At 32.3% G+C, this 20,339-nt stretch overlaps 1 protein-coding gene and 1 long non-coding RNA gene across 2 annotated transcripts; both read left to right on the top strand.

Moving 5' to 3' along the window:
• The first annotated feature begins 2,271 nt into the window (after nt 1-2,271).
• Nucleotides 2,272-10,110, top strand: LOC128182557 (uncharacterized). Its single transcript, XR_008243431.1, has 5 exons — nt 2,272-2,351; nt 3,913-4,075; nt 5,165-5,250; nt 6,138-6,233; nt 6,978-10,110. It is a non-coding gene; the product is annotated as an uncharacterized LOC128182557 (long non-coding RNA).
• A 721-nt stretch (nt 10,111-10,831) lies between these two features.
• Nucleotides 10,832-19,635, top strand: LOC128180883 (ras-related protein Rab-28-like). Its single transcript, XM_052849060.1, has 6 exons — nt 10,832-11,048; nt 12,290-12,386; nt 13,390-13,478; nt 13,893-14,022; nt 14,366-14,469; nt 15,342-19,635. Exons 1-6 carry the CDS (start codon nt 10,974-10,976, stop codon nt 15,513-15,515), a joined length of 669 nt encoding a protein of 222 aa, XP_052705020.1. The 5' UTR covers nt 10,832-10,973; the 3' UTR covers nt 15,516-19,635.
• Nucleotides 19,636-20,339: the final 704 nt, after the last annotated feature.

Genomic DNA, 20,339 nt, shown 5'->3' with positions numbered 1-20,339 from the left:
TGTATGCACAACTACAAATTGTACCTAACAATGTTAGGAGTTGCGCCGTCATGGAGTACTACGTACCGGTATCACTGATGATTCAATGAATATAGAAAATTCTAAGTTCAAAAGTTGCAATAAGGTTACAACATACATAATAGTACACAGTGTGACTTTAATAAGTACATATACACAGTGCACTGGCGTCGGAAGCAAATTGAAAGTGGCTTGGGGGGGGGGGGGGCTAGACTAATCCTCAGAAATATTGAGAAAAAAAACCTCATTCCCAAAATCATGAAAATCCTAATCTCCGTGGGGGGGGGGGGGGGGGGGGTGGGGGGAGTATACCTATAGTTCCACAATTTTTTTTTACCTACCCAAAATCCCCCCCCCCCTAATCCGAGGGTGGGGGTGGGGGGGGGGGCGCTAGTATGCCTATGACTCCAACTTCTGAATCTTTCAAGGTAAAATTAGGATCAATTACATTTCCGGCGCGAAAAAGTGGGGGGGGGGGGCGGGGGCGGCTGAACCCTCTATATATGATGCTATGTGCCTAATAGTTAGGTCTAACTTTGCAAAAAAAAAAAAGTGCCCCCCCCCCCGCTTCCGACGCCTATGCAGTGCTGTGAAATGTTGTTGCGGTCTAAGTTCTAGAGGACGCTGACCAAAAGGAAAAAAAACAATTAAAAATTACACCCCACCCCAGCTTATTAAAAATTACACCCCACCCCAGCTTAGGTAATGAAAAAGAGAGATATAGCAAACTACATGAAGTATAACTTTTTGTTAACATGGCATACATGGGCTAAGCATTTTTAAATCAATTTACTTAATTAATTAATGCCACGGTTGAAAAATTATCAAAGATACTATATCATATATAGCCCCCTCCCAAAGTCCCAATCATTAAGTTAATTGTTTAACAATAAATAAAAACAAAACACCCCACTAAACCAATTATTCAAATAGCCATTGATTTTGTTCTTCTTTTTTTCCGAATGGATATGTATCTCGTGCGTAAAATTATATAGAGTTCATAAACTATAAGACTTTACACTGCACGAAAAGTCGCGTTTAATATAATTTTATAGATTCGTTTACCAAATTATATTTCTTGTTTTTAATATAATTTGTATATAACGTTATATTATATGCAAAATATAATGTCATTTACTTGATTGGATTTTATAATAAAGTATAATTAGATTTAATGCGATATACAACAAGAATAATGTAGTTTAATAGAAAAAATTATACGTTTCGTTTAAGAAAATTGACATTCATACGTAAATACATTTATACATAAAGTTTAATAATGTTTCTGGTATTCAGGAAATATATATGATAATTAATGTGTCAATAATATGTTATTTTATACAAAATAAAATGTTGTTTACGTACTCGAGCATTATTGCAAATACACAAAATCGTCTATATATGTGTCAAAGTATCTGATATTATGTTCTGATTTAATCATGGGAGGGGTTCGAGACGGTAAACACAAAACATCCTAATGATTATTTTTTCAGACACGTATAAGTAGATTAGATACAATATACCAAAAAAGAATAATAAAGTTTAATAGAAAAAATATATAACTATGATAATTTTAGTTTGATCTTTATATGTAAATTTGCTTATACTTGAAGTATAACTAAGTTTGATTTGCATTAAATATACGTGATAATTAATGTGCCATTAATACATCTTTCATTTAGAATAACATATTGTTTATACACTGATAGTCTACAAACTGACAAAATATTATAAAGCATCCAATATTATTATCTGCTGCAGCTCTGAATTTCGAACTTACATGTACGTGGAAGGGGTTTGCGGCGAAAAAAACCCCCCACAAAATTAATCACTTCAAGGAAATATTTGATTTGTAGTAAAAAAAAAAAAAACTCACAAAGCAAATAAAAAACATTTGACTATAACAATTGATTCAGGATGAGAGAGAGAGAGAGAGAGAGAGAGAGAGAGAGAGAGTTTGTTTAACCTCTACGCGCATGCGAATCAAATTAAGCCAATCAAAATTCGAGAGAATTCTGAACCCGCCAAGCTGCGTTGGAGATAACATGATGATGATAAACATGTCGAGTGAAGTAGCGAAGTAGATCTATCAGAATTTAGTGCTCTTGGACTGATGAATCATCAGATTCGTACATCGACGAAATCTTTAGGAACATCCATTGTCAAGACCATTGTCAAGTGCCGAAAGGGAAGAAAGAGTCACCACCATGTCAAGCAGGTAGAGCGCTCGTGAAAAACAAGATGGCGAAACAGCTATGCCCCAACTTCTGTTCTTACATGTAGCAGCACCTTGGAGATAGGTTCGCCGGCCAGTAGTACCAGTTGTTTAATAGGTATGGTGGTGATTACGGTATCGATAAACAAGCGTCCCATTAACACATGCTCTTGTAATTTTATAGTTACTTCCCCTTGTGAACATGATTATTTCCCTTGTGAGAATTACAGTCAACTCGTAACCAAACTGGCTTGTAATCATTTAGTCGGATAGTCCGAGTGAAAAATAACTTCAAATTACATGATTATGCCCACAGTCATAACTTTTTAATATTGATATTCATTTAAATAAATATTGTCAGGTATGTCATATTATCAAATTACCATATTATCTACCTGTATAAGTATTTGTACTCACAGATGCTTGGGGACGGGACCCCCAACCCCCATATTCACCCCCCCCCCCCCCCCACATTCACAAGTTATTTTTTCACCATTTGACACCTTATGAAATTAAAGAGACCATCATTTCCAGCCGGTCAGTACTTTTTCAGTTATGAGCCCGTCCTATAGACCAATCCACACTTTACAAAAGTTATCTCCCTTGGCCGCCATCTTTGGGGAAAAACCCATATATTTCTCACAGTAGCCTTTGTAGTTTAGAGGATTGTAACTTCGTCATTTCAACTCATTTGACATTAGAAATTGGTTTCCTTTGTGAATTTTGATTGCCCCAAGTTGGGGCAAACCACACATCAAAGGAATAAATTAAATCCTAAGAGATTTCTTCACAGGACGCCCAAATATTTGGTTGCATAAAGAAGGGAAAAGTTGTTTTTTCCCTTTTGACCTTTGGGTTGACCCCGCAAAGGGGAACAACTTTTGTAAAGTGTGGATTGGACTATGATATCGCGGTAGTTATATTATTTTGTCAAAAAATCTATCAATACGAAAATATTTCCAGAAACTAATGTTTTGTGAGTTTATATACCTCAGTAATGTTTAAATTGTCTGTTTATAATGTCTAAAAATATTCCGACGTCAAATGTCAATTTCAGCGCGTGCTACTATAAGTAAACAGAAATACCGCGATACCATAGAACATGTAGAACCAGCGATATGATAGAAACAATTATAAATAATTTAAGGATTTCCTAGCGAGGTGTCAAATTTTACAAGATGGTGTCTGCTGACATTGCGAATTCTTTGCTTTTTATACCAGGGGTATATATTTTATTTCTACATAGCTTTTGCGTTAATTGTGTTTTTTAAATGTAGCATAAATCAACATATGGTTAAAAATAAATGATAAAAAAATAACTCGAGAATGGTGGGGGGGGGAGCAATGATTAAACACCCAAGTTTCAAATTTAATCAATGTTTATTATAATTTGTCCCAAGTTATTGCTTCCATCACTTTTTGATGATTTTTTATAAAAATACACCTACACTCAAATAGAAGTACAGTTGAAATCGATGAAATGGAAAATATATCCAAGATATCTCCATTCAATGACACATCATTTTTCACTCATAAAAGTTCACAGAAAGTCAATTGATTAAGAGTCGGCTTGGGTATACAAGTCGGTTTGGGTACGACTTGACTTGATTCCCCTTAGAGGCCTAGAATAACTCTTCAATGCCTGTATTTTGATTTATTTTCACTATTTTGATGAATAGGACCAGCATCGTGGCCTCTTTTCAAGTTGAGAAAGATTGAGTTTCAGCAGGAAAAAATCTTGGAGGGGCAGAAGGAAATCATCGCTAAATACTCTCTGAAAGTAATCCATCGCAAAAGAAAGGAAATAAGAAAGTTAAAATATGTGTACCCAGCCAAGTACATGTAAGTATATTTGATGTCAATAAAATATTGGTCTGATTTGCTATATTTAACATATAACCGCAAAAAAATGTAGGGATGTGACAATACACCAGTGCATCAAGGTATATACTTTGACGATATTTGGATCGATACATTTACCATAATATCAGAGCTTCATATATCAGCTATTTTAAGTCCGCGCGCCTAATATGAAAGTACAAAGATGGCAGAAAATCTCGTAAAGTTGTCAAATCTAAGCTAAATCTGGAGTGTGGAAAACTTTCGGATTACTTGTTTATGAAAAGTAGTGAATATACAAGACGAAAGTAATTTGTAAATAGTTCAACGTTCATTTTAAATATAATGAAATCACTGGACATGTGGTAATACATAGACAGATTCAATAAATTTTAAGCCCTTATTCATGTTTTCATTAAGTTGCAATGTATCGTGATATGTATCATATGTATCATATCGCATCTCATGTATCGTGATTTGTACCAAATCTGCTAAGTAAAGTATCGTCCCAGCCCTGAAAAAATTCATGACTGAATTGAAGCTGCAGATGTTTTTTTTCAGTGATTAATCTATTGTAGCTTTTTGATTAAATGTTTTTTGAATTAGGTTTTGCTGGAATCTTGTTTGGGAGGGGGGGGGGGGGCTAAGAATTAGTGGATTATGTGGTACATTCTCTGACAAAAAACAGGAATTAAAACAGTAGGCTGCATCTGAACGCAACATTTTACAAAGCTTTGGCTAAAATAAATAAAAGAATTGGGTGATAAAGCCTTTCATTTTTGTTGTAACCTGATTTCCACACCTAAAACTCATGATGTTCTGTATAACTTACTGATTTTTTTTTTTTTGCATGTTTGAATGTAATATTGCTGAGACATAACATACATATATTTGATAAGCATAAATGTTGTGACTGGCTTGTATATTAATATATATTCAATCATTTGTACACATCTAAATTTTTTGTTAATTGTATTATACAGGCTTATACTGTAATGTACACGTGGAGTGTATTGAGAGGAGTTATCTCAATATCAGCAACTATATAACTGTATGGCCTTGGTATGATATTTTGTGAATGCATACTTTCAGATTGCTGTGCATGATGGATACTCCCATGGAATTTCCCTAGGATTGTAGTGAAAAATGAAATCCGATGATGGAAACCAAATATTGAAGTAAAACTTTTTAAAGAATTAATAACTTAGACCACACCAATAAAAATTTTTGTTTGCAGGGTTCGACACTAACCTTAGTCTGTTAGTCACAGACTAATAGATTTTCATACGGATTAACAAAATTTCTGTCTAGTCAGTCCGGTCAAACTAATAAAAAGTTTTGCATAAAAAATGTGTAAATTAACAATGTGTGATTGTCGACATTTTAATGGAAAACCCTGACTGTATTTTTATTATCTAGCATATGATACATTGCAGTGATTATAGAGTTCCCGGGCGAAAACAACAGAGGTATGCAGGATATTATGGGTGACTTGATTATTTTTTTGCCGTAAGGGGATGTCCGAGAAAATTAATAGGTTACAAGCGCACGTGTTTACAACAACAACAACAAATTACATTAAATAATTTGTGATAAATTGCTTATTATTTTAAACAGACTTTTAGAGAACTTAGACAATGAAAAGAACAAGGTAGCTCATAGCCTGGATCTAATTTGCATAGATCTATTTATAACATCTGTAATGGCGGCATACACCTAGTACACAGAGATAGTGAATACGCAGCTCATTGCTATGTACTGCATAGCACAATACAACTGAACATGTGCAACACCTGTAAGAAAAACATTATAGTGTATATTATGCACCCCTTTCTTACAAATGCTATTTAAAAACTCCATACTATGTATAAGGCAAATACGGTAATGCTCTGACGGGCACATAAAATTGCCTGCGGACTGGTTAAAATGAACAGGCACTAGTCCGGCTGGACTAATGCATAAAACAGTTAGTGTCGAACCCTGTGTTTGTCAGATCCCGCGCTCTTGTATTTAAATAAAACTTTACAAATAATATTCTAATTTTTGTTGCAATGTTATATTTTAGATGCAATAAACAGATATTTCCTGTCTATGCAAGGTAAAGGAAGGAGAGAGTCGATTCTTTCAAGAAAGGAATGGATCTGTATCAAAGGAAACAAGGGTATGCCCAATTATATGCACTGCATGTTTTGAGAGTCTAGACCATACATATGTTCAGATGTCCCTGTTTACAACTGCCAAAATCATGAACTTGTATTGAAGTTCTAATTTATGCTGTATTATATACGGTGACTGTTCTATTGATTTAACTTACCTTTTAAGATTAATAAGGAGTTTTGATGTATAAATCACATTTGCAGATAAGGCAAGAATTAACAGAAATGTAAATACTTGTTATTATGACCCCTTCAGACAAGGGAGGGAATACTACATTGCTGTTGTTGATCGGCCGGTCCACCAACAATTTCCTTTAACGCAGAGGTTGCTCCTATTGATATGAAATTTGACACACAGATTCATCATAATAATATTTTGGTCAAGTTTGATTTAGAGTCTAATTGAGCAATTTTTGACAGAGTTATGACCCTTAAATATGGGAAAATCCCAATTATTTGCTTTTTCATTCATTTCTTTGTAGAGGTCTCCAAGGAAGAAGGGACAATTGTTTTTCACAAATATCTCTTGTTTTTTGAAATATATAGTCTCATAACTGCAATAGTGTGTGCAGACAAATTTTCATGATGCACAAACGCCTGTTACTCCTCTTTCCAAAAACAATGATTTAATGCTTAAATAAATTGTCTGAGGAATTTAAAAGAAAAGCCTGAACATTTTACAATGTTGGCTTTTTAAAGACAATATGTGTGTATAAACATGTGTATTTATGTGTGTATATTTGTTGTAGAAATTGGAAGTTATACTATAGACAGGCTGTCGGGCTGTATTTAAACAAAAGACCTCCTGTGATGAGGAGAAAAAGAAACAAGTAGAAACTGTTTTTCTTGTCGAGTACTTGATGATGTCATCAGAATATGAAAATGATTGGGAAGATGACACAATATATGAAATCACATCTCTAAAGTGGCGCTCTGACGAATGTTTAATTGGACACCAAAAGTTCTGCTCTGAAATCCAAATGTTCAAAAAGGCAAAGTATAAGACGTATAAGGACCAACAATGAATCATCTAGAGACAAACCAGAAAATATACCAAATGAACAGAAATGGGCCATTTGAGATTTTTAAAAAAGTTGCTACTGTCATGTATAATTAGCTCACCTGAGCTGAAAGTTATTATATGGTTTTACTGATATGCAAGCATTTTGACATATACATTGTTGATTGTATAAAATTGTTAACTCCGTCCCATGGACAATTTTTGTTCCTTGCAAGAGGTTCATATGTTGATGTAGGTTTATTATCCATGTAGAAAGAGTTGTTTAACACTTCTTGAGAACTGCAAAGCTCAATATGTGATATGACTGTAAAATCATTGCAAAATAGCTTGATGTATTGTTGTAGTATGATGAACCTAAAAATATGCTGGGTATTTTTTTAAATACAGGATCTGATATTACCTGTTCAACTCATACTGTTATATAAAAGAATATTCATTGTGTATTTTTTTATTGTTGAATTTTTTTTTATGCTGATCAATTACAGATTAAATTTGGCCATTATGATTTTCAATTTTTGTCATATTGGCATGTAACCAAGTCATACTTTTTTTTATCTCAATTTATTTACAAATATGTTTAAGTTTATTTCCAGTAATTAGTGCATACATCTTTATAGCATAATAGAACTGAAGACAATAGGAGGTTATTTATTTTTAAAGGGAGCTCTGTTGGCAGTAAGTTGCAGATCTTGATACCCAAGTAAGAGAAAGGTGGCGTCTCTGACCGATCCTTTTGCTCTTGCTTGTGGGCGAGTGAGGCTTCCCTGTCAAAGGCTTGTATAAGTTTAAAATCATAGATCAAATTATAAACTAAACACATATATGAGTGATATAAATTGGTTATTTTGATGAATATTTTATCATAATTTGTTTCTTTTGTTCTAAGTAGAGAGTTAAAGACTAGATTTTTGATAATTTATTGAGTAAAGAGTAGTTTTTATGGACATCTAGGCAGTTATACAGGACTTTTTGTATGTATATCTTTCAAAGCTTGTTCCTGAAACCTGGGCGTAGACTAGAAAGTTTACGGAAAAAATACAATTTTTATCTCAAGTTATTTTAATCTACATATTTGTACAAGTTTCACTTATATAATTAATTAGCTCTATAGTGAACAAATTTGTTGTTAAAAATATACAGGAGACAATGCAAGAGTATTTTGAAAGGGCTTTGCTGGCAGTAAGTTGCAGATCTTGATACCCAAGTAAGAGAAAGGTGGTGCCTCTGACCGATCCTTTTGCTCTTGCTTGTGGGCGAGTGAGGCTTCCCTGTCAGTTTCTTACAGATGCAAGGAATAAACAAACAAGACTTAATAAGACATTTCTGAGTAAAATAATGGGGAACTGTTTTCTTTTTATGATAAGTAAGATTGAGTTGAATATTTAGTGTCATAACTATATTTTACATTCTGTACATACATATGCCAGGTCTTATTTCAGACCTTAATAGGATAGACTAGAAGAATTTTTATTGAAAGTGAATTTTAAGCAGGAAACAATGAAAGAGTATTTTGAAAGGGCTTAGCTGGCAGTAAGTTGCAGATCTTGATACCCAAGTAAGAGAAAGGTGGTGTCTCTGACCGATCCTTTTGCTCTTGCTTGTGGGCGAGTGAGGCTTCCCTGTCAGTTTCTTACAGATGCAAGAAATAAACAAGACTTGATAAGACATTTCTGAGTAAAATATTGGGGAAACTGTTTTCTTTTTATGATAAGTAAGATTTAGTTGAATTTTTATAGTGTCAAAACTTTTTTAAATTTTGTACATGCATATGCTTGATCTTATTCCAGACCTTATTAGGATAGACTAGAAGAATTTTATTGAATTTCCATGATTTAAATTTACCATTTCGCCAAATTTTGATAATCAATTATTGTTTGCATTGGAAGTTTGTGTAAATTAAAATTTCTTTATATACGTTCCAAAATGTTAACTGAATAGTCTGGTCATTAGAATATGTATTTTTCTTTTCTGTATACTAAATTTTCAATATTATAATGTAAAAACCTAAGGAATTTTTTTTAAATCACATGAAGTGTTTAAAATTAGAGATTAGAGATGCACATGTACATCCTATTATTGAACAATTTGTTCATTCAATTTAGTATAATTTGGTATTTGTATGCATCATATATATAAATATATAGGGTTTTTTCAACGCTATTACATATAATATGATTGTTAATATATATCTTCTCTGAAGTGGTTTTCATGGAAACTCTTATCTATTTGCAGTTATGAACTATAGAGTATGAATGTAGTATGTATGTTTCTATGAAAACATGCTATTTTCAAAATACATGTTCTAGGAAAGAGAATTTGTGTGTGCGTGTGTATGTATTTTAGTGACCAATAAATAAGTAAAAAAAAATTGATTACTTCAGTATTGTCAACTTTCAACAATTGCTTTTCTTTATCCACATGCATTATATAGAAAAACTGACTTTGTCTTGTAATTTATGGTGTATATGAAAATACGCAAGTTAAACTAGAATTTGTTATTTGCAGACCATGCAGCAATTTTTATGGGTCTGTTTCAGTTGTGTTTTTTTCCCCTACTAGTCCATATAGATTCCATTATTTCCATTTAATGTGTATTAGCCTGCATTTGCTTAAGTCAAATGTGCATTTCACAATTCCAAATTTGGACATTTTACCTAAGTATTTTTTAAGAACTATATCAGAAATTGTAATGGCATCCATTCCATATGTATCTGATCATGACGTACGTATATATTGTAATTTTCTAAATTGTGACTTTTATGCTTAAAACTTTGAAATGTTTTGCTCTGTAAGAATACATTTATTTTTTTTTTTTACATCATTGAGACTTTAACATGCAATAAAATCGAATCTTAAGTGGACTTGTGTGTGATTTTAATTTTCAAAAATGATAGCAAAAACAATTTCAAAGAAAACAACTGGATGTTTGAAGTTATATAAAGATGTATGCGGTGGTATAATTATTTAATTAAACGAAAATAATGACGTAAAATATATACAATTCCAGTTTATATTGGCAGGTTTAATCGAAATATTATCGTCGCATAAACAAGAGGTATAATGTAAGTTGATAAAAGCGTTTATTTGAATGTTTTAGGAAGTTTAAGATATCCGTATATAATTTAATTTTTGACAGTTTTATAATGTAAAATGTAAATTAAACGAGAACAAATAATGAATTAAAATTCAACATTAAATTTTATTAACCAAACAAATTTAATATATCCATTAAACTTAATTTTTTGAGCATGTTTAATGAAAATTATACGTTTTATATACAAGAGGTATAATGTTAGTTTACGGAACACTTAAATCTGTACGTATGAGTAAGTTTACAATTTTTCCGACATTATTAAATTTGTTCTTTTACGGAATCCAGTAAACTCATATTAAATGCTAATTATTTTTAAACGTTTTCGGGCACACAATATGTAATACTACATACTTAAATTTTAAATAATCGTAACGTTTAAATTGCATTTAAGGTGAAATTAAACGCGACTTTTCGTGCAGTGTTATTTATGATTACCCCTTGGTTACCTCTCGACAAGCTCATGCGGGTTGAAATCTTTTTGCGTCCTCTCAACGCTTCACAACACGGTGGGGAATGCTTACGTTTGAAAGTACCTGTTTGAAAGAGACAACCGAGTGACAGGTTTCTTGTAAATATTTATTCCTTGTTACAATGTTGATTTAAAGTAAATTAAGGACATAATTTGCCATCATGTCTGATTCGGAGGATGAGGCACCAGATAAGCAGTTGAAAATTGTTATTATGGGAGATGGCGCTTCGGGAAAGGTGAGGAAAAACAAGAATGTTGGACAGTATCCAACGAAAAACGGTTTATCTGTATGTCACGAACTCGGAATCGATCGATCTATATAGAGGTTATCGTTATTTCTCCTTTATTAAATTAGCTGGCTATATCCTGATAGGGGTTGTTGTGCCAATATGACCCCAGAGAATGCCTTTAAACGTCATTGACAGTAATATTTGGAAAGTTTAAGCTCTTCAGTCTAAACTAATAACATGACAAATGTATTAGTCTGAAATTCCACTTATCTTTATTTTTTTATTTGAAAGAAGTACACTACTTCTTGATTATAAATATGATATTGATCCTTTGTGACAATGTATATATTCATAAAATAAAATTTTATGCCGCATGCACGTATGGTATTTATAGATGTTAACTAACATATAAGTAATTTTCAAATACAAATTAAGGATATAACCCCCCCCCCCCCCCCATGAGTGTGTTTAAAATTCTCTCACAGAAATGAAATTAATGAAGAAAATTATAATTATGAAATAAAAAAAAATCCTAATATATGATTAATTTTATAATGTTAGAGTTGTGACAGACTGGTTCAAATACTGGCACCAGATATCTCAGTGGGTAGAGCACCTGAATAGAGATTCAGGGGACCCCGGTTCAAACCCCAGTCTGGTCCATCATTATTTCTATTTCTCCTATCCCGTTACATGTGCATGGTGCTTTACCAACCCCTGAAACTAACAGGTTAACTCCTGCCCAGAGAAATTGCCTAAGGTGATATTCAAGGGCCGAGATCATTTAAAGGGGGGGGGGGACGTGATAGTTATACCGGTTCAAATACCGGCGCCAGATAGCTCATTTGGTAGAGTACCTGACTAGAGATTCAGGGAGCCTGGGTTCGAATCCCAGTCTGGTCCATCGTTATTTCTCCCATCCCGTAACACAGTTCATGTATATATACCCGGTAATTATTTTCTCAATGTTTCTATAAATATCATTATTAAATTGATCAAGTTTAAAAACCTTGGCCTGGCTCTGATACTCAAAAGAGATACAAGTATAAAAGTCCTATATATCTCTGTTAGTTCAAAGGTTAAATTCAGGCACTGTGAAATCATTAAATATTTTTGTTACTTATTTAAAGAGAAATTGAATGTAAACATTTGTCTGGAAATATCATTGTATTAAGGCCTTTACAGACTAATTATATAAAAATATTGTACTTGAATATTGAGTAACTCTTTAATGTGATTTTTACTAGACATCATTGGCAACTCGCTACTCTCAAGAGCAGTTTGGAAGGAACTATGTACAGACCATAGGAGTGGACTTCTTCTTAAAGAGGATTGTGTTACCAGGTAGGTTATTGAATTATAAATATTTACATTTTCCAGTGTCTTTGCCTGTGATAACACAACATATCGATTTTGTACTATATAACCCATCACTTCAAATGACGCCAAATTGAGGCGCTAGCAGGGTTTGCTTATTTATATTTAAATACTTAATCGTACGATGGCTTAAAATTATATAAATTTAAGTATTAAGGAATCATTCTTTGAATATTATGAGGTGATAATTTCGGTCGGGGTGGGATCAAATCTATCATAAAGCCCTTTGGGCTTTATTGGATTTGATCACGCCCCGACCGAAGTTATCACCTCATAATACGCAAAGAATGATTCCTTATTCATTAAATACACACTTGCCCTCATCTTGAAATAGGAAAGATCAATATTCTTTTAATATTTAATCAGAACTGTGTTGCAATTGATTTTAATGTTAACAACCCAGCATGCATCTGCTGCATATTTTTTTTTTTTTATAAATCTCATACGTTAAACACGTGTAAGTACACTATGATTTAGGGGGCTTTAAAAAGGGGAGAAACAAATTTTATTCATACATGTACTGACTACAGAGTTAAGTTTAACATTTTTCAGATAATTGTAAAATAATCAGGACATATAATGAACAATATTGAATTATCATTTCTATTATTATATTAATACTGGTACCTATATATTCTATTCACAGGTAGCTATTTTATGAATAAATCGATTTAAACCTAATGTTATTGATTAAAGTAATAATTCATACCTAAATTTTAGTATACACATGTATTGATATCTATACATGCATAAAATCAAGTTAGGTTTATTTTAGTATCTTTTTTGTTGTATGGTTTTCCATCATGCATATTACAAAATGACCCAATTTGGTACATCCAATACATGAAGATGTTTATATACATACTGAAAAAAAAATCTTGGAATGTCACACAGATGCTTCAAATTATTCTGAAGCAGTATTAGGCTGGCTCATGACAAATTTAACAACACTGTATGTTTATATTTTCAGGAAATGTTCATGTTGCTCTACAAGTATGGGATATTGGTGGTCAGACATTGGGAGGGAAAATGCTGGAAACATACGTGTTTGGCTCAACTGTAAGTATTTATTGAAGAAAAATGCTAACCGTAGATTCCTAATTAAACATGAGGAATTAATATCTGCATAATGCATAAAATCATGAGAAGCACACCTCGCAGAAATTAAAATCTCACTTCGGGGGGGGGCAGATATAAAAAAAATAAATAAAACTATGATAAAAATTGCAATTTTTCAATTTTTACATTCCCGTAATTTGATGCAAAATAATTGAATCGTGGAATTCAGTACTCTCTTGAAATAAGGAATCTCCAGTAATTCCAAGAATTGATTATTATTAATAATCAATGGGTGCAATGTTTCAAAGCCGTATATTCCTGCTGAGTTTATAACATAATCTAATGTCAGTAAAATATTGTTTTAAGTGTTTTACAGCCAGTTATTTTAATATCGTAAATTTAAATTTTATGTAGGGAATTTTATTGGTATATGACATCACCAACATTGCTAGCTTTGAGAATGTAGAGGACTGGTACAGCTGTGCAAAGAAAGTGTTCGGAAAGGACAGCAAAATGCCACACTTAGCCCTAGTGGGCAATAAAAGTAAGTGTTGAAGCATACCGGGAAGTTAATGTTAAGTGTATGGGCAATAAAATTACATAAGAAGGCAAATTTTTTGGAACAAACGTTTTTTTTAGTTACCTGAAATTCTAAATGTTAATTACTAATTGCTGTGTTTTATTTTGTATGAATAATTTTTTTGACAAGCAGATTAGATTGATATTTTAATTACAGGACTGTATAAATTGGCATTAAACAGTTTTGTGTATAGTTGTTCTTTAAACACTTGCTTATTCATTTTTCTATGAATAAACTTTTGAAATTTTGAATACCAGTAGTGTTTAAAATAACAAATTGAAATTGGATGCAAAAATTTCCATTTCAGTTGACCTTGAACACATGAGGACAGTAAAAATGGATAAACATCAAAAGTTTGCCCAAGAAAGGGGGATGTCTAGTCACTTTGTTTCTGCCAAGACCGGAGATAATGTAAGTACAGGTATTCACCATGTCAACTTGTGTGTTTACATATCTATGAACATCTGGAATAAAGCGTTTTTCTTTATCTCAGTCATTTTTGCAATCTTTGGAAGCAATTAAAGGAATTTTAAGTTTCCAATAAAATTGACAACCACTATGATAAAATATTAAAAAAGAACTATATATGATAAGGGTTGAATTTGGCCCCCATAATTTGCCATTTTTCATAGTGTTTCGGTAACATTAAAATGTTATGTTATATTTTAGAGGAGTTGATATAAAATATATTTTTTACCTATTTATTTCATTGATTTGCACTCACTTGCAGTATATGACGTCAGAAGTGACACTATTTCTATAATTCAATCAAAATCAGTCAAAAATTGACATTTTTCCTACCTTTTAACGAATGGGAAATATAGAACGCATGCTTGAACAAGGAAATTTTTTTTGTCAGTTATTAGTCTTGGCTAGTTACATCTCTGATTAAAATATTTTGTTTGTTCAAGCATGCGCGCTATGTTTTCTGAAAGAAAAACTGCTTGAAAACAAGCTATTTTATGCTAAAAATGCAAAAATGGCGGGAAAAGTCTGTCTTCATGATACCATATTTCTAAATTGTGGGCACTTGAATCAAAATGAACATAATGTTAAAACATCACATATATATCTGTACAAAGAAAACAAAGAATTACAGTAAAATGATGATGTTCATTTTAGGGGGCCATTTTAGGCCCTTATCATATATAGTCCTTTCTTGTTCTTATATATGCATGCATGTAAATGTGAAAATCTTTTAAAATGTACTTTAGCTCTTTATATAGTCATTATTTTTACATAATTCACAATTTGTAAGTTTCTTTTTCTCTCTCTCTCTCCAGGTCAGTTTATGTTTTCAAAGAGTAGCGGCAGAGATTCTAGGGATCCGATTAACGAAACCAGAAGTAGAGCAGCACCAACGGGTTGTCAAGGCGGAAATCATTGACTCAAAACACGAAGCAGCCGCCAAACCTGTCACTGCAACACCCAAAAGTTCACTATGCAGTATACAGTAGCAACCCTCTAACCAAGGGGCATTAACTCTTACTCGACCCCCCTAGAATCTTTGGCATTAATTGAAATTCGGGATCTCCCTTGATCTCAGTGGAATGAAGAGTGTGAGGACAAACAATTTAATGTTATCTGGTTGTTTGTTATTACATTTCTGATGGTTGTATATTCTCATTATTTTTTTTTTCTTCAGAGTGCACTTGCACCTTTTAAAGCTAAGGATATTATAGGTTTTGCATTTAAAAATGGCACACTGGTGTTTTGAAGTTTTATAATTCAGATACACAAATTGAAATCAACAGTAAGATAAATGTGAATTGCTGTTTTTTTTTTTTTGGACAGTAAATTGCATTCCACAAAACCTATGAAGTATTAAAATTATAACTCTTTACAAATTGAAAGATATTGTAAACGTATTATATTTGGCTGTGTAGTCTTTTTAGCGTTTTTGGTGGAAAATGGTGTCCGCTAAATCAAGTACATCGCCAAAAGTAAACTAAATAAGTAGATAAGTAGGTGCATTCAGAAATGCGCTAAATCAAATCGAAGCCAACTTGTTGAAAAATCATATTCTGCCAAATATCGTACACGCTAAATATAGTACGTTTACAGTACATGAACCGTCCAGTACTAATTTAATTTTGTTATTGCATAATACTTTAATATGTGCATGTACCTATTTCCTGAAATCTGATCTTTGAGAAGTGTTAAGTTGCATAATTTGAAAGTGTATTGAAAAACAATATTTGCTGAATTGTGATTGCTACATTAGATATTTTGAATACATGTAGTTGGTATTTTTGAAGTTAATACTTGTAACGTTTTTATCTTAAAGTTAGATTATGAGATTGAAGACAGAATGGTGTTAAATTTCAGCAACTTGTTTTGGCAAATGAAAGAGAAAACTTTCTTTTGATGCCAATGAATATATATCTACAGTGTACGTATATTGCAAATTGCTTGAAATGGTTGTGTCTGAATTTTTTTTTCCACCCGTGCATTATGATACTTTGTTACCGAGTACATGTATGTATATATATGGATACTGTAACATGTTGACAATGTTTTGGTTAGATCATTGCATTACATTTTACTACATTTACATGAATGTATATTGATATTGCATCAAGAATGGCACACATGTTCAAAGTTCAAGTAGGGTTGAGACCATGGCTTAAACCAATGCCACATTTTCATGTAAAATATTTACGGTAGTAGCTGATTTGTAAAGAATGACTGTGAGGGCATCAAACAAGCTGTGACAAAGGAAGCATCTTTTCAGCTGTGATACCCGTTCTTTCTGCCATCTGATACTAGATCTTCTATTTTATTTGATTCATTGATTACTTTGTTTTGAAAATGATTTTTTGAACGATTGTTTTTATATATTGCATTTTAACTCTGAGTTACTTCCTTTGGCATTTCAACCATTTTGGAGGTCAAACTTGTAAATTTTTCATTTTGAGCTGCCAAATTGAAGCAAGTTTTGCAGACAGAAATTTATGGGAAAATCTTTGCAATAATACCATTACAAATTGAAGAAGAAGAATTAAACATGGCTGTGGATGGGGAAAAAAATGTATCCATCAAAAACCTTAAGTTGATTTTTGTTTCGGGATATTTTTAGTTTTATTGATAATTAATACATGATGTAGGTACTACCGGTAAATGTATTGGTCCGATATGCATTGGTTTATACTCTCACCACTTTTAATTTGTTGTAGTTTATTATGAGTGGTATGAAAGGAAAAGCCACTTATGAAGATCAAGTGACTTATTCTATAAATACAGTACTTAAGATTTTTAATAAAGATTTTAATAGTTTATAGTGTATGATGTAAAACGTGGTATTTTTGAATTTTTGTTCTTTACAATTCTTGTGAAATTGACAGAGGGTTTTTTTTTGTTGAATTATTTGATCAACTGTTTTTGTGTTGTGATTCAAATTTTTTATTCACATTCATTAATCATATAATATTCATATTCTGTTATGATAAATCGTTGTAAATTCATGTCATACTTCATAATAATTCATTCACAGAATTCATTAAATAATATTCATTCATGTTTACTTTTCCGCGAGCATGCATGTTTGACCTTGTTCATGCGTGCAAGTGCATACTCTTTTAAAATTACTGATAGGAATATATTGTATTTTGTTCAGCCTGTTTTTGGTGAATTATGTTTGAGACAATGAAGTTCAATTGCTTCATATGAAATTTTTTTTTTATGTTTAATGGAACTTGACTATTGTAAATAGCAATCGGAAAGTTTTCGTCATATACTCAATATTCATTTAATCACCCCTCAACTGAAGCCTTATGGGATATAGTCATGCATGCATGTATGTGCCTGCACCAATAAACAGTAGGGGAGCACCAGAAAGTTACCCAGGGTATTCATCTACTCATGTCTTTCGTGTAAAAGCATGTCATACTCATAACTTAACGGTCATTCATACTGCATGCATGCAAATAGAATGGACACTAAGTAGCAATACTAGTACGGTTTACACAGTTTGTAACAGTTTCATTACAGTGACTTCGTCTTGTCTAACTCAGTTGCTGGTTGGGTTGCATGGTTAAAGCGTCTATATTATTTGTGTTTTATTTTTCTCTGTTTGTTTATGACTACAGCCTTTGGGTTAAATAAAGTTGGTTGTATAAATATCAGGCTTTTATTCAGTATAATATGTATTTTAGGTAGAACATGTATTTGCATGTGCCTTTGTTTTGAGGAGTTTATTTCCTATACAAACACTGAAAAGCCTTTTCCTTTAAAAGTAAACGTTCTTTTAAAAATTCAGTGTGCCACTTTGTTCAGTTTGTGTTTTTAGTATGGTCTTTTTTAAATATAGTGCATTTATTTGGAATCTGGTGGTCTTTGAACTTTCAATTGTTCCATTTCAACTATAGTCTGTCCCAAGTTATTGCTTCCATCGCTTTTTGATGATTTTTAATAAAAATACACATACCTGTGAAAGAAGTACAGTTGTAATCCTTGAAATGGAAAATATCCAAGATATCTTCATTCATTTGACAAATTATCCCTTTTCACTCATAAAAGTTTACAGGAATGAAAACAAATTTCTTACGGCGATTTATAATTGGAAAATGTTTACATCTTTTCTCCATTCGGAAGTACTCGGGACACATCGCGCAATTTTTCAACGTTATCATCTGGGCTTATTAATTGCTGATGCAATGCAAAATCCCCGTAGACTTTCTATATTGGGATGTGTATTGAAACCTGAAGTGATAGAGGGGACGTTTCAAAACAGGTAATCTGAACATTTTTCATATTAGTAGATGAACATAGTTTGAACACAAATGTATTTATTATTGAAATATCAATCGAAAAGTGATGGAAGCAAAAACTCGGGACAGAGTATAGTGGATATATGGGAGAATGGCCTTTATTGATATTTTTTTGTGCCCAGTTCCCTTTTTTTTTCTCCTTCAAGTTGGTGGTTTGGTTTATACCTAAATGCATCTTCATCCCATCTTTTCAATTCCCCTTTCTAGTACATCAAACTGGTAAAATGTTAAAATTATTAAATACATATTTACATGTACTTCATTTATAAGTATTAAGACACTATGATGAAGTTTTTTAAAAACTTTATTGATTTCAGATTACAACTCAGCTAGAAATTGCTATATTATATGGTAGAATACAATTAGTAGCCATATCTCTTTTTATCTCTATTTGGCCAGTTTTTTTTCTTCTCATGTCTAAGATCATTCATCTGTATATTAAATTTCCTTTTTGCATTTTTGAATTATCTCAAAACACTCTCAAATACCTCAGTGTGTTGCACAATTTGAATAGATAGGACAGGTATTATTTTTTCTCTGACTATGTTTTCCAGTTATGAACATTTTGTATTTACATGGGCAATACTGTATAGTATTTGGGTCTTTCTTTATGTTAAATAAATTCTTGGTGTACTTTTTACCGTTTGTTTCCTGAGTGTATACTGAAGTTGAATTGGTATGATAACAATTGGGCATATGAATATTGAATGTACAGAGTATTAAGTTTGTTTTATGTAAATGTTTATTTTTTAAAAACTGCACTTTTTTTTTTTGGTTTATATTTTTAACATTTTTATAATTTGAATTTTTCAAAAAAAAAATTTAATTTCAAGCATCATGAACACAGTGGGTTGAATTTGCATTCAAAGTTAAAAACTGTAACAGGAGTTCTCTGACAGCATTTTTTGTAGGAATTGCCAAAGTTGGATTCAGTTAAGTTGTTTAAGCAAGCACTGCATCTGGTGATTGTTGTTCAGAAATAAAATGTTGACCCTTGACATTCTTCTTTTTGTTTTATATAACATATCATAACAGTTAACCTGATGCAAAGAGGCAGATTCTGTCAGGTTGCTAGGCGTGGATCATCAGATCGACAAGATGCAAAGCCTCAAGTTTGTTCTTATGATCCATGTCTGGCAATGAGACTGATCCAAATCTTGATGAGGTTACTATTGTGATGATAATTTTTTTTATATACCCTCCCAGTAAAAGGCAAAAAAAAAAAAAATCCTTGTTTTATCAATTGTACACTGTTTACGTTTTGAATGAAACTATCCTATTGAACTCAAAAAATGCATATAACATTACCTTGTCAGCTTTTGAGAGTGCAATCTTTGCAAGCCAAGGGTTTCCGAAAGGAACAGAGTGGATCATAAACCCTTGGCTTGCAAAGGTGTGGTAAACAATATTGATTTGAAAACCACATTGTGGTGATCTGGAATTATCCTATCCCACTCGGTGAAATTAACAGTATCAAGAAAGGAAAAATTGGTCGGTAACGGCATGCTGATT

Source organism: Crassostrea angulata, chromosome 4 (genome assembly GCF_025612915.1).
Source record: "Crassostrea angulata isolate pt1a10 chromosome 4, ASM2561291v2, whole genome shotgun sequence".
In the NCBI taxonomy this organism is placed as follows: domain Eukaryota; kingdom Metazoa; phylum Mollusca; class Bivalvia; order Ostreida; family Ostreidae; genus Magallana; species Magallana angulata.
This window is presented reverse-complemented; position numbering and strand designations above follow the sequence as displayed.

Coding starts and splice junctions, on each gene's coding strand:
- LOC128180883 (XM_052849060.1), top strand. CDS start 10,974: ATGTCTGATTCGGAGGATGAGGCACCAGATAAGCAGTTGAAAATTGTT. Junction 11,049..12,289: donor GAGATGGCGCTTCGGGAAAG/GTGAGGAAAAAC, acceptor GATTTTTACTAG/ACATCATTGGCAACTCGCTA. Junction 12,387..13,389: donor AAAGAGGATTGTGTTACCAG/GTAGGTTATTGA, acceptor TTATATTTTCAG/GAAATGTTCATGTTGCTCTA.